Source organism: Pseudorca crassidens, chromosome 10, assembly GCF_039906515.1.
Source record: "Pseudorca crassidens isolate mPseCra1 chromosome 10, mPseCra1.hap1, whole genome shotgun sequence".
In the NCBI taxonomy this organism is placed as follows: domain Eukaryota; kingdom Metazoa; phylum Chordata; class Mammalia; order Artiodactyla; family Delphinidae; genus Pseudorca; species Pseudorca crassidens.
Genome location: NC_090305.1, coordinates 106,367,801 through 106,381,452, shown reverse-complemented (window position 1 = coordinate 106,381,452; position 13,652 = coordinate 106,367,801). Strand labels below are relative to the sequence as shown.

General features: G+C 62.0%; 1 protein-coding gene across 6 annotated transcripts in view; it reads left to right on the top strand.

Moving 5' to 3' along the window:
• The window catches only part of MCM2 (minichromosome maintenance complex component 2), a 21,733-nt gene extending 8,081 nt beyond the window's left edge, over window positions 1–13,652 (top strand). For all 6 annotated transcript variants that reach the window (XM_067755668.1, XM_067755671.1, XM_067755667.1 and 3 more), the window contains 13 exons: window positions 57–317; window positions 1,274–1,493; window positions 1,637–1,844; window positions 3,428–3,562; window positions 3,850–4,041; window positions 8,334–8,427; window positions 9,162–9,412; window positions 9,526–9,652; window positions 10,162–10,274; window positions 11,017–11,262; window positions 12,030–12,212; window positions 12,337–12,492; window positions 12,806–13,652. In XM_067755668.1, the coding sequence (XP_067611769.1) occupies window positions 57–317; window positions 1,274–1,493; window positions 1,637–1,844; window positions 3,428–3,562; window positions 3,850–4,041; window positions 8,334–8,427; window positions 9,162–9,412; window positions 9,526–9,652; window positions 10,162–10,274; window positions 11,017–11,262; window positions 12,030–12,212; window positions 12,337–12,492; window positions 12,806–12,916 (2,297 nt within the window). In that variant the 3' untranslated portion in view covers window positions 12,917–13,652. The remainder of the gene's footprint in view (window positions 1–56; window positions 318–1,273; window positions 1,494–1,636; window positions 1,845–3,427; window positions 3,563–3,849; window positions 4,042–8,333; window positions 8,428–9,161; window positions 9,413–9,525; window positions 9,653–10,161; window positions 10,275–11,016; window positions 11,263–12,029; window positions 12,213–12,336; window positions 12,493–12,805) is intronic.

Sequence of the window (13,652 nt, the reverse complement as noted above, 5' to 3'; positions counted from 1 at the left end):
GGCGGTGCGGGGAGGCGGTGCGGGGAGCCGGCCCTGAACGTGCCCCCGGCCCCCAGACAGCGACGAGGAGGAGGAGGAGCGCCGCAGCCGGAAGCGGCGGCAGGTGGAGCGGGCCACAGAGGATGGTGGCGAGGCCGACGAGATGATCGAGAGCATCGAGAACCTGGAGGACCTGAAGGGCCACTCGGTGCGCGAGTGGGTGAGCATGGCCGGCCCGCGGCTGGAGATCCACCACCGCTTCAAGAACTTCCTGCGCACCCACGTGGACGGCCGCGGCCACAACGTCTTCAAGGAGCGCATCAGTGACATGTGCAAAGGTGCGCCTGCCCCGGCCTTGTGGCGGTGGGTTTGACAGACGGATGTGCGGGGCACATGGGGCGCCGGGGCCGGGGCCTGAGCCCGGGGTGCCCGTCTTTCAGACAAAGTATCGTGGGTCCAGCGCACTGTCCAGGGACTACGTACGTCTGGACCACAGCAGTCGTTTTTTTGTTTTGTTTAAAATTAATTAATTTTTTTTTTTGGTTGTGCCGTGTCTTTGTTGTTGCGCGCGGGCTTTCTCTAGTTGCGGCGAGCAGGGGCTACTCTTCCTTGCAGTGCCAGGGCTTCTCATTGTGGTGGCTTCTCTTGTTGCGGAGCACGGGCTCTAGGTGCGCGGGCTTCAGTAGTTGTGGCGTGCAGGCTCCGTAGTTGTGGCTCGTGGGCTTAGCTGCTCCATGGCATGTGGGATCTTCCCGGACCAGGGCTCGAACCCGTGTCCCCTGCATTGGCAGGCAGATTCTTAACCACTTGCGCCACCAGGGAAGCCCCAGAAGTCATTTTTGATGGACTTACGATCAGGCAGACTTTATGTAAAAATCTGGATTACTGCTTTGATCAGCGTGTAGCAGCACGTTTCTGAACAAAGCAGCACGTGAGGCAGTGGCTCCTGGTCCCCCACCGGCCCTTCCTCTCCCTTTTGTCTCACATCCGACATGTTTCTTCGCGGGTTTCCTCCTGGCCTTGTAGGCACTCTGAGTTTGTGGTAGGCACCCCGTGTGTTACTCCACTGTATCCCCCCCAGGCACTTAGGTCCCGTTTCATAGGTTCAGAGCTTGAGGCCTAGCATCCGTCACTTCTCTGGGTCCCGTCGCTAACGCTGAGCGGACTTGGGAGCGAGGCTGCGCCTCCAGCTCCGAGTCAAGGGCTCGGCGGGCTCCCTCCCCTTCTCGCGGCGAGGTGGGCCTGCCCCAGCCTGCTCCGCGCTCAGCCTCCCTTCCCACCCCGCCCGCCTCAGAGAACCGCGAGAGCCTGGTGGTGAACTACGAGGACCTGGCCGCCAGGGAGCACGTCCTGGCCTACTTCCTGCCCGAGGCGCCGGCTGAGCTGCTGCAGATCTTCAGCGAGGCTGCCCTGGAGGTGGTGCTGGCCATGTACCCCAAGTATGACCGCATCGCCAGCCGCGTCCACGTGCGCATCTCCCACCTGCCCCTGGTGGAGGAGCTGCGCTCGCTCAGGTGAGCCGGCGGGGGCTGGGGCACCCGTGGGGGGTGGCGGGTGGCCGCGGCCAGAGAAAGCCCACGCCGTGGGTCCTGGCCTCACTGGCGGGCGAGGGTCCGGCCCCCGCCCTGTGGTCTGTGACAGCGCCTCGCCTCCGCAGGCAGCTGCACCTGAACCAGCTGATCCGCACCAGCGGGGTGGTGACCAGCTGCACGGGCGTCCTGCCTCAGCTCAGCATGGTCAAGTACAACTGCAACAAGTGTGGCTTCGTGCTGGGGCCTTTCTGCCAGTCCCAGAACCAGGAGGTGAAGCCGGGCTCGTGCCCCGAGTGCCAGTCAGCCGGCCCCTTCGAAGTCAACATGGAGGAGGTGAGCGCGAGGCTGGCACCGTAGCCGCGGGAGCCAAGATGCAAGCGTGTGTTGGCCCCGCGCTGGGGCAAGCAGGCCCATGTGGTCAGCCCACGTGATGTTCTCAAGAATTCAAGCCAGTATGTACAAACCAGACATTTAAAGCGTCAACGTTTATGGCTTTTTTTTCTCGAGCGGGAAGATCTGGTGAAACTGGGCCCACGTCTCCCCTGGCTGCCCCTCAGCAGGGCACCTGCTTTCCAGTCCAGACTCCCTGGTACCTGCCTCTCTGGCCTTGCGCTGGGGACCCCTGATTTGTAACTGTCTGCGACACTGCTGTGCCGTCTTCAGGAGGCCCTGCTGGAAGGCTCTGGGCCTTAAGACCTCGGGCACGCAACACCCGCCTTTGAACGTGAACCACTCCCAGTGTAAAGTGTGGCGGGCTCATCACGATCGCTGTGGTAGAGCCCAGACCCCCCCTCTACTGCTCTGCTGCCACGACTGATGGGCTGACGCCTCACTGCTCTACGATTCTGAGAAGCGCCCTAGCTGTAGCCGCCTTGCCAGGAAAAGCCTGGCAGCCCGCAGGCAAAGGCTGCCCTGTTTCAAAGTTCAAGTGCACCTTGCCTCGGGGAGCGACAGCTGCAGGGCTGGGCTCCAGCTGAGCCCATGCCTTTGCCCAGAGTCCCCCCGCCCCCTCCGTCTAGCTGGTCCCCCTCCCCTTTACAGGTTCCCCCTTCACACACGTTTCTTGAGAAGCTACTTGAACGAGAGCAGAGTTGCAGGCTCTGCTTGCAGGGCACCTGGGACAGTAACCGGTGGGGGGATAATAATTACGCCGAAGTCTCTGGAGCACTTGCTAGGTGCCACGTGGTGGGGGGGTGCGTTATGTGGTCTTCATCACACCTCGTGGGGCGGGTGCTGTTGTTGGCCCTATTTGACCTGAGGTTACCCAGCCAGGAGGTGGCCCAGAGGATTAGAACGCAAGCATTTTGATGCAGAGCGTGTGCTTAAAACCACCTTTTCCTGTGGCTCTTTTCTAGACAGTAGGTGAGATGATGGATGTTAGGTTGCATGCACAGTGCAGCCTTGTGACCCCGGCAGTAAGCCCACACGTGGTGTAACTTGTTTCGTGGGCGTTGGCTTCAGTGCTTTTCACGTGTGACGTGACTTCCTTCTTCCTGTGTGGCTGTGGCTGCAGCGTTCGACCCCCCCTTCTGCGGGGCAGGCACGGAGAGGGGGAGGCCTCGCCAGGGCCACATAGCTTAGGCCACAGCGGAGCCTGGCTCCAGTGTCCACGTGCACTGCGCTCAGCTGTAGGGCCTGTCACAGGGCTCTGGCTTCTGGCAGGAGGGAGGCATCCCCAGGGGGGTGGGGTGGGGTGGCAGGAGCGGGGACCGTGCACCGTGGCGCTGGTCACAGTGGCTCGCCCCCCTGCCATCGTTGATTCTGCGTATCCTAGTCAGTGGTGGGAATAATAACGCTGCTCTCCTTGCCCCAGGGCACCGGTCCAGTTCAGGTGACAAAGAATCGGTGCTTGGACCACAGCCCAGGCTTTGCCGGCTAGGGGCGGGTCCCTTTGACCATCTGTTTGTCCCGCGCAGACCATCTACCAGAACTACCAGCGCATCCGAATTCAGGAGAGTCCTGGCAAAGTGGCGGCCGGCCGGCTGCCCCGCTCCAAGGATGCCATCCTCCTCGCGGACCTGGTGGATAGCTGCAAGCCGGGAGACGAGATAGTGAGTGGCCGGGGGGCCGAGGAAGTTGGTGTGGGCGCTGTGGCGGGGGACGGGTGGCAGTGGCCCGGGGAGTGGGTCGAGGTCAGGTCTCCCATCTCTAGCACTGAGCTCCTTGCGGTGGGCGGCCAGCTGGGTGCTGGGCTTGGGAGCAGCGTGCTGAGTTACTGCTCTCCTGTCGGTGACCAGGGACCCGGAGGAGGGGTCGGGTGAAGCCAGTGAGGAGGCGGGCCCGGCCCGAGCTTCTGGCCCCGGGGTGGCCCTCCTGAACACTCGGTACCCCCCCCCAGGAGCTGACCGGCATCTACCACAACAACTACGATGGGGCTCTCAACACCGCCAACGGCTTTCCCGTCTTCGCCACTGTCATCCTAGCCAACCATGTGGCCAAGAAGGACAATAAGGTGGCCGTGGGAGAGCTGACTGACGAGGATGTGAAGAAGATTATCAGCCTCTCCAAGGACCAGCAGATTGGGGAGAAGGCAGGTGGACGGCGGGCGGGCGGGCGGGGCGGCCGCAGAGTCAGGGTGCCCGGGGCTCGCCGTCTGGCCCACCCTGCAGCCTCCGTCTTGGTGCCCGGGTCTTGGAAGCTGGTCCCTTCGTTTGGTTCCCTGTGTCCGCTCAGTCCACTTGCCTTGGCGGGGGCTGTGCTCCAGGGGAAGAACGTCCAGCAGCCCCCCTGAGCCTGTGTCCTGCCCGCGAGGACACGGGTGAGGTCAGGGTTCCTCAGGTTGTGCCGGGCTTGGACTGGAAGGGAAACCGGGGGGGCAGTAGGAAAAGCTTGTCTGGTGGGGTGTCCCGTGGCATCAGACCCCTGTCCCCAGTCGTTTCTCCAGGAATAGCGCTACCCCAGCACGGGGGTTTGCTTTTCCCTTTAACTGTAGGCTTTTTGCTGAGGTTGGGGGGACGGGGGTTTTCGTTGCAGAATTTACAAATACAGGCGATCCCTGGACAGTGCAGGGGTGAGGGGCGCCCACCCCGACTCTGTTGAAAGTCCACGTGTAAGTGGACCCACGCAGATCAAACCCGGGTTGTTCCAGTCTCAGCCGTAGGACGTTAAGTTCCTGCTGATAAAAGTTCTGCCGCACGGCCCTCGGGCTCCTGGGTCGCCGGGTGGCCCCTCAGGCTCGTGGCCCTCCCCCAGCCCTCTTGGCATCCCTCTCCCCTTGCCTCCCCACTTCCTGTTCTCTTGTTGGTGCAGGACCTCCCAGCTCTCTCCCTGGCTGCTCTGCTGCCGCACAGCTCAGGTCCTTGCACCCCCGTCGGCCACCTTTATTAGTCTGCCAAGATTGGGGGCACACGGGGTAGGCGGGTGTCCCTAGCCCCAGGAGGACAGGCACTGCAGTTCCACCAATGTGCTGGGTCCTGAGGGACCCTCCAGGGCCGCATTGTTCAGGCTTCTCGGTGGGAAGTGAGAGCCGCTTGTCGCCCTCATGGAGCTTGTCCTTCACTACAGCCCCGGCAACCTCCCCCCGCCCCACCCCCGCCGAGGGACACCAGTGCTAGTGTGACGGGCATGTTTTCAGAATCTCGACGGAGCCGGTTTCTGAGGGCGGGGGACTCTGGGTCCCAGGCCTGTGTCAGCTTGTCTACACACACCCGACGTGTGCAGGTGCGGGGGGTCTGTGTGCTTCTAGAACACTTCCCTAGCGCCCGCCTGCCCTCTGCCTGCCGTGACTTCCCTCTGCCACTTCGGAGACAAGTTGACGGGTGACAGGGAAGATCCAGAAACGGTCAGGCTCATTGGAACGGTTGGAGTCGGAGGTTTGCCGGCTGGTGGCTGGTGGGCCCCATCCAGCCTGCCGACAGGTTTTTTCCAACGGGTACGTGGTTCTGTGTTTTTGTTTTTCCAAACGTTTGAATGAGTTATCATTCCTTAGGAATAGGGAGACTTCACATAAAAACGTGGGCACCCAGGTTTTGATATTCCAAGTCGGGTGGTCTGTGTCTGTAGGAGCAAGTGGTGTGCTGGGTGGCCGCCGCCCTCAGATGGGTTCCCTCCGGTCTGCCGGCTGCCCGCTGCCGTGGGCTCTCCTGCCTGCGTCCCTCCGGCTTCCACCCCGCTTGCCGCCGTGGGGTTGGATCTCGTGGGTGCTGGTGGGGTGAGGCGTTCGAGAGGTGTGTGTCGTGCCTGACACTGAGGGTCTGAAGAACTGACGGGAGACGCACGCGGCCCGAAGCCAGACTGAGGGTGGAGGTTTGGCGTCGTGCTCGGTGTGGTTAGATGCGCTGCCCTGGCTGTGAGCAGAGACGGGGTCGCACCCACTCGCAGAGTTGTTCTAAAGGCTCAGCAGGTCAGCGAGCAGGCGTGGGGTCTCCGCGGCCAGCTGTCGCGGTTACAGGTTGTTACAGCTGGGGCGCTGGGAAGGGCCAGCGGGAGGATGAGCACAGCTTTGGGGCCTGCGCGCGACGATTCCTGTGCTCACTGGCCGTGCAGGTGGGTGCTGGGCTGTCTGAGGGCGGCGGGCGGTGCACGTAAGACTTACGAGTGTTAGGAGCCTGGGGTCGGGTCCTGGGCGTCCTCAGCAGCAGGTGGTCTGTTTCCTCCTGTGTGATGTGGAGGTCGTGGTGGTAAATGGAATAACCCTTGGGAAGTGGGTGGCACGCCCTAGCAGGCCTGGGTTTGGGTTCACCCCTCTTACCAGGCGCTGAGTTGCCCTATCACTTAAGGTAGGCAGGTCAGCACGGGTGCACCGAGCGGTGTGGCAGTGGTGTGGCCGCTCCCGTGCCCTTCAGGCCGGCAAAGACGGCACAGGGAGCCTGCGAGCACAGCAGGCAGGAAGCGGGCTGCTGCCCTTGGTCCCAGAGGGAGACATTACCTCATCCTCCGAGGTGCCTGGTGCCCACACAGCACCGAGAAACGGTCTGGGTGGAGAAGCCCAGGCTGGGCAGTCCTGGCAGGAGGTCTCCCAGCAGAGGTGGGGGCTCAGTAAGGGGGTCGTTAACGTGTACGGAGCGCCGAGTAGCCGCTGGTCACTGAGCGATTTGCAGAGGGTCATCTGTGTCTTGTTGTTGATGAGTAACCTGAGACGTGGGGCGGTGGGGGCCTGGTTTATGTGAGACGCCCACGTCACGCGGCTAACAAGTGGCAGAGCCAGGGTCCCACCAGGCCGTCCGGCCTCCACCCCTGCTTCCAGGGGCTGCCCTCTGCCCCCCCATGCGGTTCCCACGTGTGGGAGGTGCCTCTGAGTGTCGGGTTCCAGGGGACCCAGCTCAAGGTTATCGTGAGTTCCGGGGGACCCTGGCCCACGTTTTAAAAGTCACCACAGAAGTTGTGAGACGCGAGCGTGGCATGGTGTGGCAACCCTGCATGTCCTTTGCCAACTTCTCCTATCCCCGAGGTCATGGCTGGTCTGGGCTCCTCTGTGCAGCCCCCTTCCCTGTTTTTGTGTTTTGTTTTGTTTTGTTTTGTTTTTTTGCGGTACGCGGGCCTCTCACTGCTGTGGCCTCTCCCGTTGCGGAGCACAGGCTCCGGATGCGTAGGCCCAGTGGCCATGGCCCACGGGCCCAGCCGCCCCGCGGCACGGGGGATCCTCCCGGACCGGGGCACGAACCCGCGTCCCCCGCATCGGCAGGCGGACTCCCAACCACTGCGCCACCAGGGAAGCCCCTCCCCTGTTATTCTGACACAAATTCAGACCCGCCCTTGCGCCTGCACCTACACCAGTGTGTCTCTCAAGGCTCTTTTTTTACTAAACTGACCCCGCTACCCCTGTCACACTTGAAGATACCAGCAGTTCCTAGGGGTGATGTTCGCTTGGGTCTACAGTTCCCCGGTGGTCTCTTTGTTTTTGAAAAGTTTCTTGTGGTCAGTGTCCAAGTAAGGTCTACACACTGATTCGTTGACTGTCTCTCATCTTTTTTTTTAATTTATTTATTTTTAAAATTTTTGGCTGCATTGGGTCTTCATTGCTGCACGCGGGCTTTCTCTAGTTGCCGCGAGTGGGGGCTTCTCTTCATTGTGGTGCGCGGGCTTCTCATTGCGGTGGCTTCTCTTGTTCTGGAGCACAGACTCTAGGCACACGGGCTTCAGTAGTTGTGGCGCGCAGGCTCAGTAGTTGTGGCGCACAGGCTTAGTTGCTCCAAGGCATGTGGGATCTTTCCAGACCAGGGATTGAACCCGTGTCCCCTGCATTGGCAGGTGGATTCTTAACCACTGCGCCACCAGGGAAGCCCTCTTTCTCTCTCTTATGCACACACGCACACACGCGCGCACACACACACGCACACACACACACACCCAGAGCAATTGGCGAAATGTCTCGACGGCTTTCCAGATGGACGTCTCACCTCCCGGTGGACCCACCTCCCGGCCGCCCCGTGTTCTGAGCTCGGTACCTGCAGTCCTGCAGGACCCGGGCTTGTGTAGACGCCTCCTGTAGTGCTCACAGGCCCCGTGACCTGGGCAGTGTCATCTCCTTTCCATTCGAGGACACAGGCTCAGGCAGGCCGCCGATCCTGGGTGGGGTCTTCTGCGTCCGTGCTGTTGGAGTCCACCCCCGCCCACGCGGGCCTGGGTCTCGTCTCCTGCTCCTGTTCTGCGGGCGACCTTGGGGTGGTCCTGCAACAGGACGAAGTGAAGGGGGTCAGGCCGGGGTTCTGGTCAGCTTTCAGGTTCGGTGACTCGGGAAGAGCCAACCAAGTACAAGGCCCGGAGTTGGGGGTGGGATGGGGGTGGGTCTCAGTGCGGGGTCGGGGGAGTTGCAGCTGTGCATGGGCGCTCCAGGCCGGAGCACATGGTGACCGTTCCCATCGCCCCACCCCCCACCCCCAGATCTTTGCCAGCATTGCTCCTTCCATCTACGGGCACGAAGACATCAAGCGAGGCCTGGCACTGGCTCTGTTTGGAGGGGAGCCCAAAAACCCTGGTGAGCGGGGCAGGGGGGCCGCCTTCTCTGCAGGGGGCTTGGTGGGAGCAGTTCCCGGTGTCCCGGGAGAAGGATACGTCCACGGGTGGCTCCTCATCCCAGGGAGAGCGCAGCCCACAGCCATGCCTCTGTGCACAGGTTTAAGTGTAGAAATGATACCTGAACGTGTGTTTGTATTACATCCTCAGAGGGGCTGAAGCCCCCGTTGACCTCCCTGCAGGTCACCTGGTTGGTGTCGGGGGGACACGGGCAGAACTTTGGGTGGCTGTTCAGATAGATTACACGTGTGCTGATACGGAAAACACGGCACTCCGTGACCGTGGCATGTTTCTCCTAGCCAGTGTAGTGCTCCCTGTCTGTGTGTGAGGGACTGTCCGTGACGTACCCAGCTGCCCCGTCAGCACGGCTTTGGCATCGTTTGCTGTGGGCACACAGAGAACGAGCTCACGCTCTGAAGTTACCGTGCGCTGGTCCACATCGTGCCGCATTCAGCTGTCCTCCTGGCTGGAGAGCACGTGCACGGCCTCCAGTGTGTACATTACAAACAGCGTCTTCATAGGCACCTCCTTGTGCACCATGGTTCTGGGTTCTGTGCTCAGAGTGGGGTGGCTGGTCCTGGGCATTACATCCCTTTCTAGAAAGAATATTGCTTTGTCGTTTGCAGTAAGCAGGCTGGGAAATCGGGGATGATCCAGCTCTGTCCTGAGCCCCCTCTGCCCCGTTCCTGCCCCCAGGCGGCAAGCACAAGGTGCGAGGTGACATCAACGTGCTCCTTTGTGGAGATCCCGGCACGGCCAAGTCTCAGTTCCTCAAGTACATTGAGAAAGTGTCCAGCAGAGCCATCTTCACCACCGGCCAGGGGGCCTCGGCCGTGGGCCTCACGGCATACGTCCAGCGGCACCCCGTCAGCAAGGAGTGGGCCTTGGAGGCTGGGGCCCTGGTCCTGGCGGACCGAGGAGTGTGTCTCATCGATGAATTTGACAAGGTGGGTCCCCGGGCCCAGAGCTGACATGTGAGCTGAGCCCTCGGTGGGGAGCACGGGGGCCTCGTCTGAGAGACCGCGGTCGGGCAAAAATCCTGCGTTTGCCCGCCGTGCAGATGAACGACCAGGACAGGACCAGCATCCACGAGGCCATGGAGCAGCAGAGCATCTCCATCTCGAAGGCCGGCATCGTCACCTCCCTGCAGGCCCGCTGCACCGTCATTGCTGCCGCCAACCCCATAGGTGCGTGGGTGCGACGGCCAGAAAGGGAGCAGACCCGGGGGCCCCTGCTCTGGGACCCGCGCCGCTGAGTGAGGAAGGGACCAAGCAGCAGCAAGTGCTCCTCTCCTGCGTTTCTTGCTTGGGGGGGGGGGGGGGCGGGAGGACGGGAGACCCCCGGGCTTTCGTCGAGCCGTGTTCTCGGGAGACAGGAGGAGCACCTAGCGCTTAATAGGGTGGGACTGGCCGTCGGTCTCAGCCAGCAAGTGGCTAGAGAGCCCAGGCGCCCCTGCCACCTTGTCCCCGGGTTTTCCTCGCGGGAGGCGGCTGAGCGGCCTCGGGCCGACTGGGGCAGTTGGGGAGAGCCTCACGCGGGCTTGTCCGGGGTGCCTGGGGCAGGCCCTGCATCCCTCCACCACTGATTCCCCTCTTGTCACTGAAGCCACACGGGTTGGAAAGAACCTTGTCCAGTCGAGGAGAAGAGGGGCCCCGGGGAGCGGGAGCCCTGATGGGGACCTGCCTTTGTGATGCAGGTGGCCGCTATGACCCCTCGCTCACCTTTTCGGAAAACGTGGACCTTACGGAGCCCATCATTTCCCGCTTCGACGTCCTGTGTGTGGTGAGGGACACAGTGGACCCAGTCCAGGTATGTAGCCCACGCCCTGGGTGTGCGCAGTGAGTTTGGGGACCTGGCGTCGGCCCAGGGCTGTGGCTCACCAGGCTCAGGGAAGGGCTGCCATGTGGACTGTGTGTTTTCCACTTGTTCTCAGTCTAGAGTTCCTTGATTTCTCTCCTTCGCCAACCCCTCCCCGGCCACCCACCCAGCATCGCCCATGCTCTGCCACCAGCTCCCGAGTCTCCTCACTTCTCGCTGCTATGAACCTCGTCCCAGCTTCCCTCCTCTGGCCCGATGCACTGCAGCCTTGGTCCTGGGCCCCCGGCTTCTCCTGTCAGAGGCCAGCCGCCTTTGGGGGCACGGCGGACCTGCCTCTCCTTACAGACCTGCTCTCGGCCTCCCATCCCATGTTTCTGGCCGGGAGTCCACCGTCCCCGAGAGGTCTCTCCCCCTGCCCCTTCCTCATCCACACCTCCTCACCTTCTCGGGCTTCACTCGCGCTCTGTTCTCTTCTCCCAGGTGTCGTGACTGGGGCTCTGGTGGCCTCAGCTGGAGGCTGTCCTCCGGCCTCCATCCCACCACGTGCTTCTCTTCTTCCTATAGTGTGAACTCTGTCTGTCTCCTCTGCCCTCACTGGGGGGGTGCGCCCCGGGAGCTCCCGGCCCATAGCGGGTGGGGAACACGTGTCGTTACAGAGCGTCTTCAGTGAGCTGACCTGCTCCAAGCCAGGCGCCAGGCTCAACCCGCTCTTGTCCTCTCCGTCTTGTCTCAGGATGAGATGCTGGCCCGTTTCGTGGTCGGCAGCCACATCAGACATCACCCCAGCAACAAGGAGGATGGGGGCCTGGGGGGCGCCCCGGAGCCCCCCATGCCCAACACATATGGCGTGGAGCCCCTGCCGCAGGAGGTCCTGAAGAAGTACATCATCTACGCCAAGGAGAAGGTCCACCCGAAGCTCAACCAGATGGACCAGGACAAGGTGGCCAAGATGTACAGTGACCTGAGGAAGGAATCCATGGTGAGGGCCAGGTGGGGCAGGTAGGATGGGGCAGAGGGGGACGCACGGCAGAGCCTTGTCTGTGTGCTCAGTGGGTCCAGGAGCACTGGAGCAGCAGGACGGCCTTAAAGACACGATACTCACTCACCTTAACTGTTTTGCTTAGACGGAACTTAAACGTACGTGCGTTTGTCTGTCTCAGGGTACAGCTGAGGTCTTTGTTCTTGGGCCGTTGATTTAGTTCCAGTGACTTTGCAAAAACCTCACCCGAATGAGCACGCGCCTGAGCTAGTTTGCGTTCACTCGTGGTGGGGAGAGATTTAAAGGCAGCTTGCAAGCAGGTGGACTGCAGAGTTCTTGCAGGTTGCTCCCTCACCTACCTAAGCATGACAGCCACCGCTCCTTCCCTTTCCCTCCCTCCTAACAACACCTTTTCACTTAATCACGTCTTTTCAGAGCATTAGCTTGGGCTTCACAGAAACACAGCTTTGTTTTCTCCCTGTGCTGCACTGCGTCAGGCGGTCCCTGGTACCTGACAGTAACAAATACAGCCGCCCACAGGCGTGTAGACTCCGGGTGCCCGGGAGCTGCCAGGAGCACACGTGCTGGGCTGGCGGTGGCAGCCGTGAGCCTTCACGCTTTGGGAACCAGGGGAAGCTTGGGCGCGCCTGGCTCCGGTGGGCGCTGCCCTGCAGGGGGGTCAGCTGGGCCTCGCGGCGGCACCAGCTCTGCCCCTCTGCCACGTGCTGGCCGTCCCGCGGGGAGACCTGACGCGGCCCTCCCTCCAGGCCACGGGCAGCATCCCCATCACGGTGCGTCACATCGAATCCATGATCCGCATGGCTGAGGCCCACGCGCGCATCCACTTGCGGGACTACGTGATGGAGGATGACGTCAACATGGCCATCCGCGTGATGCTCGAGAGCTTCGTGGACACGCAGAAGTTCAGCGTCATGCGCAGCATGCGGAAGGTGGGGGCGGGGCCTGGGCCATGGGGGGCGAGGCCTGGGCCGCGGGAGTCCAACCTGCCTCTGCTGCCAGGAGCAGCTGGCTCGGGGGGGCCTGGCAGGAGGGTCACCTCCGCTCTCGCCGTAGACTTTTGCCCGCTACCTGTCGTTCCGCCGGGACAACAACGAGCTGCTGCTCTTCATCCTGAAGCAGCTGGTGGCCGAGCAGGTGACGTATCAGCGCAACCGCTTCGGGGCCCAGCAGGACACGATCGAGGTGCCCGAGAAGGACTTGGTGGACAAGGTATGGGCGTGGCCAGGGGCGGGGTTTGCCTGGGCCGTCACAACGCACGTGTCCTACTACTGTCCCATTACTGTCACCCGTCCTGCCGACGCGCCGGGCCGGGGCAACCATGCAGCTTGTCCGAGTTCACGGCCGTTGTCCGGGCTGAAATTTCAAGCCCCGTGTCCAGCTGCAGACCCTCCCTCGGCCTCAGAGCGGTTCGCTCTTCCCTGTGACGGGGACAGAGGCCCCGCCTGCCTGCCTCCCCTGCTGGGGCCTCGGGCTCGGGACCTGCCCACGCGTCCGCACGGCTCACTGGTCGTCCCCTTTTCAGGCTCGTCAGATCAACATCCACAACCTGTCTGCCTTTTACGACAGTGAGCTCTTCAGGAGGCACAAGTTCACCCACGACCTGAAACGCAAGATGATCCTTCAGCAGTTCTGAGCGTCCACGGCAGCTCCGTGGTCCTGGTGGAAGGCCAGACCTGGTGCTGACTTCACTCTGCTGCAGGGACCCAAAACCAAACTGCGCGGGGCTCCGAGTCGTGGGGCCGGGCTCGCAGCGGTGCCGTGTGGCTGCATCCACCCCACGGCCGAGGTGTTTTATTTCCTTGACTCACTTCCTCTGCTCTCATCTCGGGGCACTTGACTTCCCAGAGCTGCGTTTTCAGCCCTCTGACAACCGCCCACCACTTGCAGGAGGTTCGCCTGACCTTCTGGGGATTGAAGTCGATTGTGTTCGGGCCCCTGGGGGCTGTTCTAGGGGGCTGAGCACGGAAGGGTGTCACCAGAACTGCTGGCCTCTTGGCATGAGTTCCGTGTCCTGTTGCTTTTGCTGCCTGTGGTTGAAGAGCAAGTTCTCAGTATTTGCAGCGTTTTTCTGAATTGTGTCCTGCAGCCTTCTCTAGGCTCCCGTGAGTAGGGGCAGCGTGTGGGTCCTGCACAGATGGGACCCTAAGCTGTCGGCACAGCCTCGCGTCCTCTGACGGCCCTGCAGCCTTGGCCTCCGCCAGTGGGAGGAGTGGGTTTGGGGTCAGATGGTGAGGGTCGTCGGAGCCGGGCCACCCCCTCACCATTGCTGTGTGATCTGTTCTCCTACCTGGCCCTTTCCTCATTCTCTCATTTGTACACAGTTCTTGTTTCTGTCGTTGTAGTTTTTAATAAAGTGGAGTAAACCTGAA